General features: G+C 38.5%; 2 protein-coding genes across 3 annotated transcripts; both read left to right on the top strand.

Moving 5' to 3' along the window:
• The first annotated feature begins 694 nt into the window (after positions 1 to 694).
• On the top strand, positions 695 to 5,999 carry LOC122656502 ((+)-neomenthol dehydrogenase). Its single transcript, XM_043851048.1, has 4 exons — positions 695 to 841; positions 2,807 to 3,065; positions 4,235 to 4,429; positions 5,182 to 5,999. Exons 1-4 carry the CDS (start codon positions 750 to 752, stop codon positions 5,575 to 5,577), a joined length of 942 nt encoding a protein of 313 aa, XP_043706983.1. The 5' UTR covers positions 695 to 749; the 3' UTR covers positions 5,578 to 5,999.
• Positions 6,000 to 11,235: 5,236 nt separating this feature from the next.
• On the top strand, positions 11,236 to 14,158 carry LOC122656501 (indole-3-acetic acid-amido synthetase GH3.17-like). 2 transcript variants are annotated; one of them, XM_043851047.1, is made up of 4 exons: positions 11,236 to 12,020; positions 12,133 to 12,234; positions 12,536 to 13,263; positions 13,558 to 14,158. In XM_043851047.1, the coding sequence occupies exons 1-4, from the start codon at positions 11,725 to 11,727 to the stop codon at positions 14,154 to 14,156; spliced, it is 1,725 nt and encodes a 574-aa protein (XP_043706982.1). In that variant the 5' UTR covers positions 11,236 to 11,724; the 3' UTR covers positions 14,157 to 14,158. The 2 variants fall into 2 exon arrangements, with proteins under 2 accessions (XP_043706982.1, XP_043706981.1); XM_043851046.1 differs by having other exon boundaries at positions 11,238 to 12,020; positions 12,392 to 13,263.
• The last annotated feature ends 4,149 nt before the right edge of the window (positions 14,159 to 18,307 follow it).

The raw sequence follows: 18,307 nt of genomic DNA, 5'->3' as shown, positions 1-18,307 counted from the left end.
AATTTGATAGATCTAAATTGAACCAACTAATTATTGGGTGAGTCGCTTCTAGTCCAAAATTGACACCCTTAGTTCAAAGAGTTAATCAATGGATTGGAAAGTACAAAACACAATTTGTCAACAAGAGGTGGATAAGTGAGAGAGAGAGATTATAGATTATGCTTTACCCAATAAATAAAAATACATCATTAAGGGCCTTGGGTCATGCATCAAATCTCTACCTCAATTTTTGTCATTAATCCTTTCATGCACATCCATCAACTTTTCATAATTCTATGGACCCTCTTCATAATCATAAAATCCTTAATAGGTAGTTTTGCCACATTACCTGCCCACAAAATTTCAGCACCTCTAACTAGCCACATGGCAGAATTAGATACCCTACCCATAAACAGAGTATGAGAGTGTATCAAAAAAATTTAAGGGTATGCATTCAAATATCTTGATACACCCAAATCTTGTGGATAGGTAGACTCTACGGTCTATGCATCCTTGGAATAGATTTCAGGTCTAGAACCCATTTTGAAATGAGAAAATCTAAAAAAATGATTTAAAATAAAAAAACGGATTTCATAATGCATGCTAGGATCAGAATCTATTATGAGAATCTATAACAAACACAGCTAGCCCAAGGTACTTAAAAGTTAAAAAGGAGATGAAAACATATAATCTCAATTCTCATGTCATTGCAGAAAAGTGAAAAGAGCTCTAGCATTCGAGCAAGCATCATAGTGATTCACCGGACAGAGATGGGGAGAAAAGAGCGGGCGAAGGAGCGAAGAGAAAAGAGACGCCAAGAAATATCCGATCTCAGAAGGGTACCTTACACTGACCAGGAAAGGTGAGAGAGTTTGTCACCTATTATTTACTTGATTGATTGATTAATTAATACCTTAAGTTTGTGTCTTTTTTGTTTACTGATTCTGAGGCAGCTAACAAAACCCTAATCTGGTTCAAGTGGATCTTTACATGCTTCTGATGAATTCCTCGGCGGAAAAAAGAAAAATAATGTTTTGTTTCAGATCTCTGAGCTCTCCTTCGATTAATTTTTGTTGTTTTTCCCCCGTTGATTTTGAAAACGTGTATGCGATAAGGTTTTCAAAATCCAACTGATCGAAAATCTTTATTATATTAAAAAAAAAAAAAAAAGGAACCATAGAATTTCTCTGCGATGGCAGTCTATGAATGATTTGCTTCCCCAGTCCTAACTCCTAAGTCGCAACCCTGACACCACGCCTTTTCCTATGTTATCACTTGCAATGAAAATTTTCTGAAGCTCTGTCTCGTATGCAGCGTCTTTACTAGTTAGTTGTAAGGATAAATAATATCATTCTTGTATAGAAACAAATTTCCCTAGTGCTACTGCATGGAGAAGGAAGAACTTCTGTTACGTGCACTCTATGCTAAGCAAGTCATGAGAAGTTACTAAGTTATCGGGTTGGCTTTTGATTAGTTTGTGCAAGTAGTGGTGTTAGTATGATTAGTTAGTAGTGGTATGTAATTGTAAATATTAAGGATAATGTGTAATTGTCTAGTGGTTTTTTCCATTAGCAGCCTATAAAGTAGTAAGTAGCAATGAAGAAGGTAACTTGAAAATTCCTAAAATTCCTCTTGTAAGAACAGAGGCAAGGCTTCCTTCGAAAAGCTTAAATCCCTACAACTTCTCTCTTTTCTTTTGATCTATTTTATCCACCAAGATAGGGAAGGAAATCAATCTACAAATCTTGTTAACGCAAACATCAAGAAACACGAAGAAACATAACAGTTCTAAGCAAGGATGACACAGAGATTTAACATGGTTCACACACAAATTTGGTGCGCTAAATCCATGGGTGAAGCTTAAGATGATTCACTATGTAATGGAAGAAAAATACAGTGGAGAGCTCTCAAGAGCACCAAAAGTCGCAGCAAGAACTCTCCCCAGAAAACCCTAACACAAAAATGCCCAAATCACACACCACTCTCTTGCTTACACAACAAAACAATAAAACAAAGAAATACTCCTCCCAGTCGGGATGATCCATCGGGTTGGATTGTCACGACATTTCTCCTTCGGATCACTACCCAAAAAACATGTCGGAGCGAGGCAAACTTCGAAACAGGTACAAGAATTCAAGACACATAACAAATCTTACTGTGCTACTTCCTAGCATCCATATGCTCGAATTCTAAAGTAGCACTTGAAACTTCATAACTGTACAGCACCAATGATGATCAAAGAAAAAAGCTCCAACTGTTGCTAATCTTTCCGGCTGTGGTAGAGAAAATTTTAGTCTGCAAATAATTTTTGTGCATATTAAATATTGGAGAACAGTCTTTCCAGTCAGGGTCCAGCAATGTTACACTGGGTGTAAGTACGTGATTTAGTTCTCGGTATGTGTCAAGAAATTGGATCGACTTATCCCCAGAAACTTTCAGAGGAGGATATCTGTCCACAAATGGGTATAGGTAGGGGTATGGGACTTAGAAAAAATGTATCGTAGAGAGGGTTTTTAATGTGTCAAAAGCAGCACTTAAACTAGTATTGCAGGTGAAAGCATGACAATATTATAGACTCCCAGCTGATACATCGAAAATATGTTTTGATGCATACTAAATTATTGGAACTATTAGAAGTGGCCTACTGTCATGCCAGTGGTTAGAAGTGGGTTGAAGATGAATCAATGAATATTGAGATAAGTTACCCACATTTTGAGTCTTGACTTTCCTGTAGTTTGTCTCAGAGAGGTATTTGTGTAGATGGTGAACAAATATTTGCAGTGAGGCTACAATGACAATCCTTCATTTGTGTTGGATATTTATTTAGGTGGTGGGGCTCAGAAACTGTTGCTGTGGTTACTGGAGCTAACAGAGGAATTGGATATGAGATTGCCAGGCAACTTGCAGTTCATGGGCTGAGTGTTATTTTTACATCAAGAGACATCAGCAAGGGTCATGAAGCAATGGAATCATTACAAGGTGAAGGTTTAAATGTTGCCTTCCATCAATTGGACATTCTGGACCATGTATCTATAAAATCATTTGCTGAATGGCTACAACAGAATTATGGCAGTATTGATATTTTGGTGAGTTTTAATGCTTTCATTTACTTTTTATGTTGTTTCCTGCATGTGTATGCAAAAAATTTCTATTGAAAAATGCAGATGATCATCTCATCAATGTATAATCTTCTGTAATCTTGGGAGATTGAAGAGGCATGATGGTTAGTTTGTAAGAGGTATATTTTCATTTTTGAAAAAGTAGGCAATTTTGTCATACATGAATGAAGGGCTCAGTTCTTGTATTGAAGAATCATATCGTTCTTGTGGTCTGGGAAGGGTTTTAGCAATAATTTTCTCTTTATGTATTTACTGTCTACTGGAGGTATTTAGTTTCAGACCTTGCTTCAGAATTGCAAGCCATTTGAACAAACATGTTCCCTATGACATCTACTTACAGAAATCCTCTCCCTACTTTATTTTTGTGTACCTTTAGTGCGACTGTACTTTGTGAAGCCATCCCGAGTCTAAAGACAGCCTCGCCAGAGTGCTAAATGAGTCCCATATCATTCTGACTTCCAAGATCCATCAGGACACTGCTGTAGGCCCATGGTTATTTACTGCCCACTCCTTTGCTCAAGTGATGGTCTTCATGCAGGGTACACAATTAATGTGTTCAATGATGCAATAACAAAAGAAATTTTCTTAAAATTAAAGTGAAGCTTTAGCAAAAGAGAAGTAGACAATACAAGGATAAGTGGGCTAAAGACCCCACTGTAAGGGGAAAGACAATTAACAATATAAACCATATAGTAGAAGTTCTATTTTTATTGGAGAATAGGAATTGATGTACAACTGTGTAATAAGAACAATAGAAGAATGACACCCTTAGCTTCACCAAGAATTAATTTAAATTGCTTCTATCCGACATTTGAGGGCTTTAATGTTTCACTCTTCTTCAAGTGGACACTGATGTACATCTTAGTAGTCACTAATAAAGTTGTACAGTGTAAAACTTTAGAGGATTACTTGGCTCAACAGCAACCTCCCCCCCCCCCCCCAACGCACACCCAAAAAAAAAAAACTTTCGTTTGTTGTTGCCACTTGGCTTTAGAAAGCTATAGTAGATTGCAGTAAAGCACTATTTGAAAGGACATAGTGGGAACTATTTGGTATCAAAATCATTTAAGAGATTTTTGGTTTTTCTTATTTTTTTAATCTGAGGTTGAAAGGTTATGTGAACTGTCTCTATGCAGGTAAATAATGCAGGTGTTAATTTCAATCTTGGACCAGATAATTCTGTTGAATTTGCTGAGAGGGTTATTTCAACGAACTATTTTGGCACCAAAAAGATGATTGAGACAATGATTCCACTGATGAAACATTCGGCTTTTGGTGCTCGCATTGTGAATGTGAGTTCCAGACTTGGTAGACTGAATGGCAGGCGGAATGTGAGTAGTAATTTTTTCTTTCTACTGCTTGATTTTGTTTTCTATTGAGTAGTAGTTTTTTTCTTTCAACTGCTTGATTTTGTTCTCTCTTCCTCTCATTTCACTCAAAATCTTTGTTGTGTTTGGTTTTGGAGAAAGTTGGGTAAAAGAACTGAAAATTAAATGGACATGCATCTAACTTTTTACTGTTGTTGGGAGGAAAAAATGTAATCGGGACAAAGAGAACAATTTTTTATGGGAGAGCATTCTCTGTTGGGGAGCGCAGAGGCCACGTGTGCACGGCAGCCAATGAGAGTGCTTGCTGGTATCTCAGGGAGGGGGAGGCGGAATTTCTGTCTTGGTGGTGGGGCGGTCATTTCGCCCCCCAGTGTGTCTGGGCATGGCTTGCGCCCCACCCCACCCCACACACACACACTCACACAAAGAACATTTTCTCAATATTTATATAGGCTAAACATTTCAATAGAGGACATTGATGATTATTGTAATTGTTGTCCTTAGTTTCGCAAAATTTTAGGTTCCATTTCTCTTCTTTCTGTTATATTCGATCTTCTTTTCTCCCAGTTTCTTAGCTACAGATTTAGCACTCTTCACGAAAGGAAGTCTTTCAGGGTTTCTCTGGCACATGATTTTCTTGGTTATAGCGCTATTCTTGATCAATTTAAGTTCCGACTTCTATGCTGATGAATGGAATTACTGACATGACACTTAGCTCCTTATCAAAGTGATTGATATGCTTCGAATTTTGTCAGAGACTGGGAGATACAATGTTGAGGGAGCAGCTTGCTGATGAGGATTCTCTCTCCGAGGAACTGATAAACAGGACTGTTACATGCTTCCTTGAACAAGTTGAACAGGGCAGTTGGGCGTCAGGTGGCTGGCCTAAAATCTATACTGACTATTCTGTATCAAAGCTTGCAGTTAATGCTTATACCCGACTTATGGCAAAGACACTCTCGAACCGACCAGAAGGTCAGAATATACATATCAATTGTTATTGCCCTGGCTGGGTGAACACTGCCATGACCGGTTGGGCGGGGAATATTTCAGCTGAGGAAGGTGCTGACACAGGAGTCTGGCTTGCCCTGCTACCTGGGCAAACAGTCACAGGAAAGTTTTTTGGAGAACGGCGTGAGATTGGCTTCTAAATAGTGAGTTTTCAGGTAAATGCAGCACAGCATCTGCTTCAGGTCTACTCCTAGTTTGATTGTTGGCCCGAAATGAATATCTATGTGAAGAAAGCTGCAGTAAAATAACATCTTGATGGCCTGCTTTTACCTGTTTTCAAAGCGAGTAATTGGATCAACTCTTCTCATTGAGGATGAGGGGGGGAAAGGTGAAGCTCTTTGGGGAAATGATTACCTTGTTTGATCCACAAGGGGTGATTTACGGTTAGTTCAAATCAAACCACGTGATTTTGCAGTTTAGTTAGATCCACAACTTTCATTTGAATGCCCCTCCAAAATCAGGTTGGAAATAGTGTAACATTGCAAGTTACATATACTGAATGGGCAAGGTGGATGTGATTTGATTTCTTGAAGTTCTATGGCTTTGCAGTTGCTTACATTCACAAAAGAGCCTTTTGGACACTAGAACAAGCTAGGAAATGTCAAGCAAGCATCTTATCTGGAGACTAGAATGATTGTCCTTCAATATTTTCCCATGCAGGGGAAGTTGGGAGCTGTGGTAGGACCAAAGAGCTGGTTAGATGGGAATCAAGCTGAAAAACACAATCGAACTAGCTCACTTCGGCTCGAAAGCTCTTGAAGGAAGTTCTAAAGCAGAATTTTTCAGAGCTTGCATCTCATTTGTCATCTTTGCACTTAGAGTTGCAGAAACCCGCGTTCTTGTTCAATGGCCAAAAGTGGGGTATTAGGGGCTGCCTTTGGATAAAATTCTCTCCTTTCCGGCATATCTGATATATGTTATAGGTTATCAGGTCCCTGAAGTCAGAAGAAATAGAGTCTAATTTTTCATTTCCTTGCCATGACAGGGCTTGTCATAGGACTCTTGAGATTGCTTGTAGCTGGTAGCATAACCAAGTTTGGGGTTCCATTGTGGCCCATCATATTAGGATTTTTGTCACTCTTTTTTTTCACTGCTGAATGGAAGTACCTTATAAATTCTAAAGTTGAAATGTCAACTGTTTATATACCTTGATATTTCCATGTAAGGAGTAAGAGAACCCGTATGGCTTCCCAACCACAGAACAATTCTATTTTCCATCTCGATCCAAAAAAAAAAAAACTTGGAAAAGAGTGACAAACCAATTGGAACAGCAGCTTCCTAAGCAAAGACAACAATCATGCAATTTTATTTAGTTGATATCTTCATTGTATAAAACCTGAAATGTCAAAATCCGTGTTGGAATTTGGAAAAGCTCTTTAAAGGTCCCTCCTAAATATCAGACCTCCTTATTCGCCAGTTCCCATTTGATAAAAAAAACCTATTGGCCATTTGAATATTCAAAGTTTCTAAACCTACACAGAAGATTCTAGCAAATTCTTAATGTGGTGAGGAAGAAAAGGGAGGGTATCATTAGTGATGATTCAAGCGCCTTAATAAATCTATATTACCACCATATGGGGTTCTATTATTACTTTGTTTTCATTCGTAGGTATTAATCATGTTAATCAGCTAGAGAAGTCAGCAACAGATGCTTAGGGATTGCTTAATCACGCAAGGCAAACATAATAATTAACCTTGTTAGAATAGATTTGTTGGTGGCCTAACGGAACAGAAAACAGGAACATGGCTTCAGTCAATAACCTAATCCCCATCTTCCCCACCAAATAACTTAGGTTTACGTGGGTGGGGGGGGGGGGGGCTTCAATTGTTTTTAGTTGGGTAAAAAGCCTATGATTAAGGGTACCATAACCATATTATATGCCAATAGTCAAGAGAATGGACCTAAAGTAGATGCTATAAGATCACTCACTCTCCGGTATCGTTAACAACAACTGGTTTATATCATTTTTTTTTTTTTTTTTGGTTTCAACTATCCTGCCTGGAAGCTAGACATCGATCAATATCGCCAGATCCAAGGCTAAAATAACTGTGTTGAATATTAATATATATATATATATATTTTTTAAATATCGATTTTCTTTAAAAAAAAATAAAAATAAATAAATAAGGAACTTGTGATGAATGCCATGGGATCCTCACGAGGAAAGGAACAAGTCAGATGAGGAGAGGCTAATAGATAGATCAGATGAACATAATAATAATATAGTAGAAATGTATCTCTTTTAATTCCGTAGGTTACTAGCTAGGAACCCAATTCAATCAGAAAGGAAAAGGACATGGAACTTGGAGACCCATATAGATCACCTTGGGCCCACCCAGATCTGATTTCCTCCCCAATCGTTTTTTAAATAGAATAAGAAACTTCGCATGTTTATGTTTATCATCCAATTATCTTTCTTTCTCCCAGAAGAGGCACATGATCGATCGAGAGATATAATTTCAAATGAAGATAGAGACCCCTAAGAGGAGGAGATGGATGGTGATGCACATGCAGCTTAAGATGTTATAGTTGGAGAAACACAAATAACTGGAAATTATGCCCCTTTTCAAGCTATTTCAATACATGGTTGAATTGAGTCTTAATAAAATAAAAAAAAACGCCTTCAGAGGTATTCTTACAAGCAAATGGAGTGCTCTTATGGGTATTCATTCTACCTCATATACCATACTTTGTTGTGTCTGAAAGACTGCATATAATTCACGGTGCTGTGTATACTCCTTTGGTAAGGATTACCAGCTCAAGCTGATTAATTTTTTTCTTCTTAATTAATCACTTTTGAGTATAATTAGTACTTTCATGAAATATGTGGAGAATAATTAATTAGTACCCAGACCTCAATTATATTAAAAAATGACCTTAGATTTTACCTATGTCTCCTCTATCTCCATTTATATGTATGGAGAATTAGAATCTAGAGATCACCCCCTCCCTTTCTATCATACCAATCTCATGGGATATCTCGAAAGAGAATCTAGAGTAGGGTTTGATATGTCCATAAATTATAAATTAAGATGCATCTCAATCTACTAATAGTTTATAAGTATGGTTCACCATGGCATCAGTTTGCCTTTCTTTATATTACTCCTCGTGAGTTGTGATCTCAATTCTCAACTATCAAAAGAATCCAACTTGTCTGGCCAGAAGCCACGTACCCCACACACAACCTCCTCCTTCTCCTCCTCCTCCTCTCACCAAGAACTTCTTGAATCTGACTTGATGCTTACCCTAAGCAATATGGGATTAAACAAAAGTCCCTTTACTCATGAATTAAAATTTTTTCTCCAAAAAAGATTTTTGGCTCAAACCTCAAAAATTAAAGAAAAGACAAAACATTTGTGGAAGAGAATCTAAGTTTTTTGAAACTTAAAAACACCGATTCTGACCAAGACCAGTGAGAGATCGATCAGAATCAAGGTCGGCCTCGAAACCATCCAACCCAATCCCCATTTTTAAAGCCTGACACTCACCTAAACTTTTTCCTTTCCCTAAAGGGGTATCTGTGTCCATAAATTAATTAAATCCCCTAATAAAATGGATAATATTCCTGTTTAAACCTCGCTCCTAAATCTTGACTCCAGACCCTCTGACCTTGTGAAGGAATGACAGATCATCAAACAGAAAACAAGTCAGGTGAGTCAACTCGGTCATAAGCAGTTTAATGATAATCTTGGCGGGCTTGATTCATAGATATATTGATTGAGAGAGAGAAAGTGAGAAACCTCCTCTGGCCTTAGCTGTCTCCTCTCTCTCTCTCTCTCTCTCTCTCTCTCTCTCTCTCTGCTTCCATGTTTTAAAAGCTCCTCTTCTCCTGCCCTTTTCATGGTTGCTCTGACCCTTTGGGAGACATCTTCCTGTCTTGTAATTTAACCCAAAATTCTGCCACAACAATCCAGCAAATCCCTCTATGGCTCTGAGGTATAGATTATAAGGATAAGAGATAATCTTTAAATGGAGTTTTCTTCTCTGTGATGGAGATCTTAAAATACTTAATACCATCTTTGACTTTGACTTCCAAGAAGTTGTCCACTCTTTGCAGCTTATCTCGCGCTGATGTTGCACTGTCATAATTCTCACTAATTCTATCTCCAGTCCTCTTATTAGTTGTAAAAATCTGTGTTCTTGGTAATTACCGCAGACTTGGTGGGTGGATTTGTAACTTGCTTTCCTACTAATAATTAACCAATTCCCTTTTCATTTCTTCCATCTTCAAGATACGATACCCACCCCCACCAATAAGAGAAGTACTAGCTTGCTGTAATGGACTAAAATAAGTCTTTTATGTTAACTGCAAACTGCAAGGTAGGTAGAGTCTGAAAGAGGTATGCTTTCAAGATGTTTAGAAGTTTTATTTCCATGGAATGTCTCTGCAATTGATTGTCAAGAAAATCCCAGCCACTCATTAAGAGTAACAATTCCTATGACCCTAAACTCTCTGGCTCCCCTTGCAAATATTTTTGTGCTCCAAAAGTTTTATAATTATTCTTGTTGGAGGGTCCAACCCAAAACCTTAATGTTTTAAGTTGAGATAACTCTTCAAGTATATGAAAGGTACGAAGGACCTGAGCAAATGGATGTAGGATTATAACTTTATAAACTCCCAACATATGTGAACACTCCCCCTCACATCTCACATGTAGCTTCAGCATATTTAGTTCTACACGTGGACAAACAACTTCCTTAAAAGCATAGATTCTTGGTCTAGAATACATTCTGAAATGAAGAAGAAAAAAAAATAGATGAACCGGATTTCAGAATGTGTTCTACACTCAAAATCTATTCCGAGAATGTATATCAAACACAGCAGAGACGCCTTGAGTTAGAGAAATTTTCCGAGAATGAAAGAAAGTGAGGGTTATAGCATGATTTTTTTATTTTATTTTTTGATGGTTTTTCTGATGATATTGCAAAAAGAAACTTCCAAAACTAGTCTATGACAGCCTAGCCAGTTGTCAATAATTTTCCCCATGGACTAACAGCCAAACAAGGGCCTCTATTTTGGAGTAAAGTTTTGCCCAAAATATGACACGCTAGAACCTAGTGAGGTCATGGGAGATGTGTTCTTCGGTAGCTTCTTATGACTCTTTGTCCCTCTAATTTCCATTTGTACTGCCAGCACCTAAAAATTCCTCCCAAAAATAGCAACCCACCACTAGTTCTAGCATGCCACAAACAGATCAAGGCCCACCTTCATAATATGATGGAATCTCCTTGCAAACAAAAATAAAGGGCTGTCAAGGGGAGGGAGCTTCTCCATGATTGCCAATTTGTTCAAGAGGGTTCAATTCCTGATTTAACAAGTACAGTGTGAATTTATTGTACACCTATATATATATATATATATATAGGGCTGATGTTCTCTGTGCTGCAGCGCAACCTACGCCCACACACATGGGCCTGTCATTCAGGGGGGCAGGGTGGTTATTTCACCCACCCCCATGTGTCTGGGCGCACCCTACGCCCCCGGCACAGAGAACATTCTCCCATATATATATATTCCACTCTCATCTGCCTGTTTCATGGATATTCTAGGATTTTACCATTAATTTTTCAGAAATATAAATTGGCTGTTTGAACTTATCTTACTGTTCAACTTATTTGAACAGCTTTCAGGCTCATCCACTGAATGGGCTTTGAATTTACACAAGCTCGATCTTTCAAGTTTCTAGCTTTTATTTGGTAGTTTATATATATTTTATATAAAATCGGATAATATGTTGCTTTGACACACAATGGCTGAATGGCTGCATCAAATCACAGCCTACCAGGCAAGGCCACGTGGGTTAGGACCTCCATAGCATCTACTTCCCCTACATTTCCTCCACCTCTTTTTTATTTTCATTTATTTTTCCAAAGGCAGCAATTCCCAAAATCCCCTCCAAAACCAGTTATTTAACCATTCCTTTATCTTATCAGTAGCTACCAAGAAACAGAATCACAGCAAAGAGAGGTGGAAGGAGGCATAAGGAGCAGTATAGTTTGGTGGTGATTTTTATTCTCTTGTGGTGGTGTAGTGTCCTCCAAGCATTCATTGTTTTTTTTCTGCTTTAGCTGAGGAGGTTAGATTTTCAATACAGTTAACAGGAAGAGAGGTTGCCACTCCCATACATTCATGGTCATCACTGATTGAAGAATCTTTTCATTTGGGTGTTGTGTCAATTCATTTGAAGAGTGAGAAGGTCAAGGGAAGTAGCTAGAGCTGCCCACATCGACTAGCTCTGAGATTAAATTTGAAAACATTGATCTTCATCACCCTTTTGTATTAAAGATGTTGCTGAATTGTGATCCTAATGACAGAGAAGGTAGTATGAATCTTGTGGAGGACCTGACCATGAATGCCAACCAAGTACAGCAACAGATACTTCACGAAATACTAACACAAAATGCGGACACGGAGTATCTAAAGGGCTTTCTCAGCAGTGGTGATCACTTCCTTAGGGAGCTCTTCAAGAAGAAAGTTCCCATTGTGAACTATGAGGATATCAAGCCACATATCGAGCGAATTGCCAATGGAGAACCATCACAGATCATTTCTGCTCAACCCATAACAGAGCTTCTAACTAGGTATGAACCGCCTTATTTTTGATAAATTTTTATAGCTGGGCTTCTTTTCCTATCGTTTTCTTTCTCAAAATTTTCCTAAAAAATCCATCTCAAAGCTCTGTCATTTGTACAGCTCAGGAACTTCAGGAGGACAGCCAAAGTGGATGCCATCAACAGCAGAAGAATTGGATAGAAAAACCTTCTTGTACAACCTCCTTGTTCCTGTTATGAACCAGTGAGATACTTGTTTCTTTGCACTTCTCATTGTTTTCTTCTTTACTATTCCCACATGTTTATTGAGACCACCAATGTAACAGTGAAAGCTTGGTAACAAGGGTCTGCAACCTTCTCGATCCTTGTACTTATTAGTAACTTCCATTTGAATATTTCAGGTATGTGGATGGTCTAGACCAAGGAAAGGGGATGTATCTCCTGTTTATAAAACCGGAAATTAAGACTCCCTCTGGTTTAATGGCGAGACCAGTACTAACCAGCTACTATAAGAGCAGTAACTTCAGAAACCGGCCTTTCAACAGGTTTAATGTGTACACAAGCCCAGATGAGACCATCTTGTGTCCAGACAACAAGCAGAGCATGTACTGCCAATTGCTCTGTGGTTTGATCCAGAGAGATGAGGTGCTTAGAGTGGGTGCAGTCTTCGCATCTGCATTACTAAGAGCAATCAAGTTCATGGAGGATCACTGGCAAGAGCTATGCTCAAACATAAGGACGGGCCATGTCAGTGAGTGGATAACAGAATCAAGTTGCAGAAACGCAGTACTGGACATCCTCAGACAACCCAATCCAGAGTTGGCCGATTTGATCGAGTTTGAATGTAAGGAGAAATCCTGGGAAGAGATCATCAAGAGGGTGTGGCCAAGAACAAAGTACATTGATGTTATAGTAACGGGATCGATGGCCCAATACATCCCCACCCTTGATTTTTACAGTGGTGGGCTACCTCTGGTGTCAACAATGTATGCTTCATCAGAATGCTACTTTGGTATCAATCTCAATCCTCTAAGCGAACCATCAAGTGTCTCCTATACACTCCTTCCCAACATGGCCTACTTTGAGTTCCTTCCTGTAAACAAAAACCAAGAAGAAGAGGTTGAAGGAGTAGTCCCACCTAATTTGAACTCAGCAGAGATGAATTGCTCTAAAAAGGAGGACAAGGAGGCAGGGGAAGAAAAGGGTGAAGCTGTCGATCTTATACAAGTGAAACCCGGTCACTATTATGAACTCATTGTCACCACTTTCACAGGTGAATCTTTTTCCTCTCCAGATCTGTCCCACATGACATGCCTGCCCTTATTAGCAAGCAGTAGCTAGATAGAAGAAGAACTAACATTACCATTTTCACTTGTACGTACAGGTGGTTTAATCTGAAGTTAAAACTGGTTCAAATTCCTTAATTAGCTGTTAGCCAAGTACATGAAAAATAATGGATTAGGAATCAGGACGGTTAATTTATTGAAGCATGAAGCAGTACTGAGGAGAGATTCATATAATTTGTTTTATTTGAACTTTCCTCTGTTGGTCTCTGTAATTGTTTCAGGGCTATACAGGTACAGAGTGGGAGACATTCTAATGGTGACAGGATTCCACAACAATGCCCCACAGTTCCGTTTCGTACACCGGCAGAATGTGGTGCTAAGCATCGACACAGACAAGACCAACGAAGAAGACCTGCTGAGGGCAGTTACAGAAGCAAAGCAACTCCTCGACCCACTGGGTTTCCTCCTCACCGAGTACACCAGCTACGCAGACACTTCGTCCATCCCAGGTCACTATGTGCTCTTCTGGGAGCTCAAAGCAAGGAGGATGAGGAGAGGGGATCTGGATGAGCAGCTTCCAGAGGTGATGGAAGAATGTTGCTCCACAGTAGAAGAGTCGCTGGATTCCGTGTACAGGAGGTGTAGGAGCAAAGACAAATCCATTGGGCCGTTGGAGATAAGGGTGGTGAGGCACGGGGGGTTCGATGCGCTCATGGATTTCTGCGTTTCTCAGGGTTCCTCTGTAAATCAATACAAGACGCCCAGGTGTGTCAAGTCCGGCGAAGCAATTAAGATTTTGGATTCCAGGGTGATGGGTAGATTTATGAGTAACAGAACTCCTTCGTGGGAACCTTACAGAATGGGAAGCTCAAAAAATTGACATAAACCACTAATGCAATGCAATCAATGACTGCGTATACAATACAATACAATACAATACATTACATTACATGGGTTTTCCGTTTCTTCCCTCTCGATTCCTTTCCGCCATGCCATGATGTACGTATATTGCTTGCAGATCCCGTTTGTTTTATTATCTTATTATTCTCCGGCATCGGTGTCTGTCAGGAAAACCTCAGATAGAATTTTTTTTTTTTTTCAATGAAATGAGATCCTCTGATACGATCCTGGATCTCAGCCCACAAAATCGATTCAATAGGTGAGGGTGTCCAGGACTATATTAGTCCACACCAGAGTTCATTTCTCTCCGATGTGGGATATCCACCAGAGTTCATTACTTTGGGTGGGACAGCAGGATCATAACATCCTCTCTCTCTCTCTCTCTCTCCTCTGATTCCATTAATGGCCTTTGGAAAGCCCTCAGGCTTCTTCCACTCAAAATCATCGTTGGAACTTTTGAGGTTCTTAGCATGCTCTCTATAGACTACCATACATAAGGTTATTGAAAACGGAATCGAGGTCTAATCAGTTCCTGTCGATTCAAAAATCTTAGAATCGCCCATGAAATCTTATAACTCAGTGATCGGATGATTAAAAAACCCTAGAATTGCTCGAAATAAAGATGGTCACTCACGTACGGTTGGGTTGGAAACTGCGAACCAATAGATTTAACTGACCCGATTCCAATTTTTGAAACAGTGTTTTACAGCCTCAACGCAACTTGCGCCCAGGCATATGGGGGTGGGCGCAATGACTACCCTGCCCCCCTCTGCATAGGCTGTCCATGTCCCTAGGCACAGGCTGCACTGCAACACAGAGAACATTCTCCTTATATTTTAAGCTTTTTGGTGTTTAATTTGATGCACATGTGCACTATTTATAGGCCATGTTTGGTTAGATTAGAAAGCTCCGTTTGATTGTAAGGAAAATTTAAAAAAAAATAAAAAAATTTAAGTCTTAAAAAGAATGTTTGGTAATCATTATCCAACATGATTATATAAACTACTTAAATTTCTTATCATATTTAATAATGATTTTTTAAGATGTGAATATTTTATTTTATTTTCAAATCCAAATGATTCAGATGCAAATAAAGTGAATTATAATTACCAAATATGGAATTATTTGGAATTAGTAATATCACCATGAATGGCAATAATTAGAAAAGTTTCCTTTTTAGATTTAATTATTTTTTTTTAAATTTCCCATACAATTTCAAATGAAGTAGAAGTGAAGTAAAGTGAGCATTGAAATAAAATAGAAAATTTTGCAAATACATTATGATTAATTGTGTAACTAACTCAACAAATTACTTAATATGATAAATAAAATTTATTCCTTTTTCATGTAATTTTAATTGGACGGAGGTTTCCTCCACGGCTCCACCTATGGTGAATGGGATTCCATTCATCGAGGGGCGGAAGAGGGAGAGAACAGGTATCAGGAGGGTATTTTGGAGCATACTAAAACCCTAAAAGGAGTTTGTGAATCTTAGGCTATGTTTGGTAACGGTCTGAACAAAGAACGTCCGTTCTTGACTAGAAACGTTCTTTTGCGTTCTTGGTATGGAATGGCATTCTGAGACCGAAAATGACCGTTTGGTAACGTTCTCAAGAACATTGTTCAGAACGAAAATGGTGTTTGGTAAAATCTATTCTTCCCTATTTGATATTAATTACAATAATGCCATTCTTAGTCAATTATACCAAAAAAATACTTGTAAAAACCTTTCTCTTACCAACCTTAGCATAAAATTAAAATATCTCATTAACATAACCTAAGTAAGTATAAAAATATTTCAAATTTGAAAGATGCCATTAAAATTGGGTTCTTGTGCGGATTAGTGTCATAATTGACTATGCTATGAACAGTTGAATAAAAAGGGCCTTGGTGGATTCGAACCACCATCCCCTTGGAACATGCTCATGTGTCAAGTGCTCTACCAATTTGAGCTAAAGACCCATCAAGTAGAGATCCAAAACAGAAATATAACAAAAAAAATTAAGTAGCATGAATCTCTACATGAGGAATGCAATGAGCAAAGGTCTAAAATAGAAATACATCATTCCTCCTCCCTTGGCTCGCAACTCAGAACAGATCTTCTTCATCATATCCCTCACTGCTGATACACACCAATGCATCATTCATTCTCTCTCTCTCTGATTCACACTCAACAGGGGACGGGATTGATATTTGATACTTCTCAGAGGCCTTTATCAAGTAGCAATGAAATTTTAAAACATGAATACATGAAAACAACAGAGTACAGTATGGTTGTTCTTTATTTATCTTCTCTTTCAAATAGAAGTGCTTGAGGAACCCTCTATGGCCCTGTTTTCTACCTTTTGGCCTCACAAGTCACACCCAACCAATCTTTTATACAAAGATAGAACAACAAGTCTGCTAAGCTTTCATGGCTAGAGACCAATGGGCATAATAGGTACACAAATGCTTGATGTCAGCTAAGCTTTCATGTCCCAGAAAAACAAGTCTCATAGTCAGAGCTTATAAACAGAGACTGTGGAAAGATCTCTCTCCTTTAAAATCTTCAAAACTTTTATTAGAATAGTACAATTCAAAGGAATAAATTTCACTTTTTATACCCTATATTTTGCATGATACAATGTGGTTTTTAAAACATTAACATCTACAATCAATAATAGCTTGGAATGATGACACAGATTGAACAAATGTATACCTAAAACAGAGACAATCATAAAAATCAAATATGCTTGGGCAATCCCTAATGTCCATACTCTTTCAGAAAATGCAAAATAACATTAAAACTTTATAGTAGCAGATATCACAGTGACTTTTTCACTTGAGAACCTTGCAGATGAGCATAACTTCCGCTTCAAATTAAATAAAATCTAATTTGCAGTAGAAAGGGGCGGTTGCAGTAGAAAGTGAGAAATCAGACTGTGAAAGAGAAACACGATCACCATAGCTATAATATTTACCTCTGAAAGGAGAATGTCGATGAGCCTGAGACTTCCGATGCGAATGATGATGTTCTTTTTTTTCCGACTCAGTAGCAGTCCTACGCAACTCATGGCGACCCTTACAGAAACTGGACTCCTTTGATCCCCTAAAAAACAATCTAGAGATTGATGCAACCCATATGAAGAACCCTTGCGAGCAAATTTCCCTCCAAAACTAGATTCCCCATCAGGCTTCATCACCCAGGATCATGAGAAAGACGAAATAGAAGAGGAAACAAACAAATCAAAGAAACAGAAGAACTGGGACAAGAGAGAGCGAGAGAGAGAGAGAGAGTTGTAGAGATTGCGATAAAGAGTTGTAGAGACTGCAAGAGAGAGAGAGAGAGAGAGGAAGAGAGAGAGATGAGATCGACCTGGTTTACCTTCTTCGCCTGCTACTTCTCTTCCCCAGATCTATCGCAAGCCTTTGCGTTCTAACCCAAAATCACGGGTTTTGACGATTGATCGCGACAACTTTTCGTTCTTGTTCTTTACAGACCGTCTCCAAGACGGTCTGCATAGAACGTTCTTTTGGTACTCAAGGCCTCCGGTTCGTTCTAAAAGAACGAAAAAACGAATCGCAAAGCCAAACACTTTTTCATGTTTTTTTATTCTTTTTAAACAAAAGAACTGTTCAGAACGCTATTCTGAACGTTACCAAACGCACTCTTAGGATGGTGGGTGAACTATCCTCTATGGGTGGAGGAAAACTTTATCCTCTTGAATTTGTTATATAATTGCCCTTGATAATCATTAATAAATTTTAATTCTACTTCGCTTTGCATCCAACCAAACTGGGCCTTAATAATAGATAAAAAAGCTAAATCTAAATCAAGTATCGTGAAGAACATGATTTTCATCGTTTGCTCCTTACAAAAATAATAGTAGATTTTTTTTTTTTTTGGTTAAACAAAAATAGTAGTAGATGGAAAGCTATAAAACTCACAAGGAACTGAAATTTTAGTTAAAAGGGGGAGGGGGGGGGGGAATGAAAAGCAAGGGCTAGAAAGCAGCCACGGTGACGGGCAGATAGGCACAAATAGTACGGGAGCCATGGTGCATTACAAAGAGACAAACAATTAATAGCAAACCCCATGGATTGGAGATTGGAGATTGGAGATTGGAGATTGGGGACAAATCACAAGTGTTA

Source organism: Telopea speciosissima, chromosome 3 (assembly GCF_018873765.1).
Source record: "Telopea speciosissima isolate NSW1024214 ecotype Mountain lineage chromosome 3, Tspe_v1, whole genome shotgun sequence".
NCBI lineage: Eukaryota > Viridiplantae > Streptophyta > Magnoliopsida > Proteales > Proteaceae > Telopea > Telopea speciosissima.
The sequence above is the reverse complement of the archived record's forward strand: the minus strand, read 5'-3'. Positions and strand labels throughout refer to the sequence as shown.

Excerpts from the sequence above, each read along its gene's own strand:
- LOC122656501 (XM_043851046.1), top strand. The coding sequence starts at position 11,725 with ATGTTGCTGAATTGTGATCCTAATGACAGAGAAGGTAGTATGAATCTT. Across the intron at positions 12,235-12,391 it reads CTTGTTCCTGTTATGAACCA|GTATGTGGATGGTCTAGACC; the intron begins GTGAGATACTTG and ends TGAATATTTCAG. Across the intron at positions 13,264-13,557 it reads CATTGTCACCACTTTCACAG|GGCTATACAGGTACAGAGTG; the intron begins GTGAATCTTTTT and ends TAATTGTTTCAG.
- LOC122656502 (XM_043851048.1), top strand. The coding sequence starts at position 750 with ATGGGGAGAAAAGAGCGGGCGAAGGAGCGAAGAGAAAAGAGACGCCAA. Across the intron at positions 842-2,806 it reads CCTTACACTGACCAGGAAAG|GTGGTGGGGCTCAGAAACTG; the intron begins GTGAGAGAGTTT and ends ATATTTATTTAG. Across the intron at positions 4,430-5,181 it reads GACTGAATGGCAGGCGGAAT|AGACTGGGAGATACAATGTT; the intron begins GTGAGTAGTAAT and ends GAATTTTGTCAG.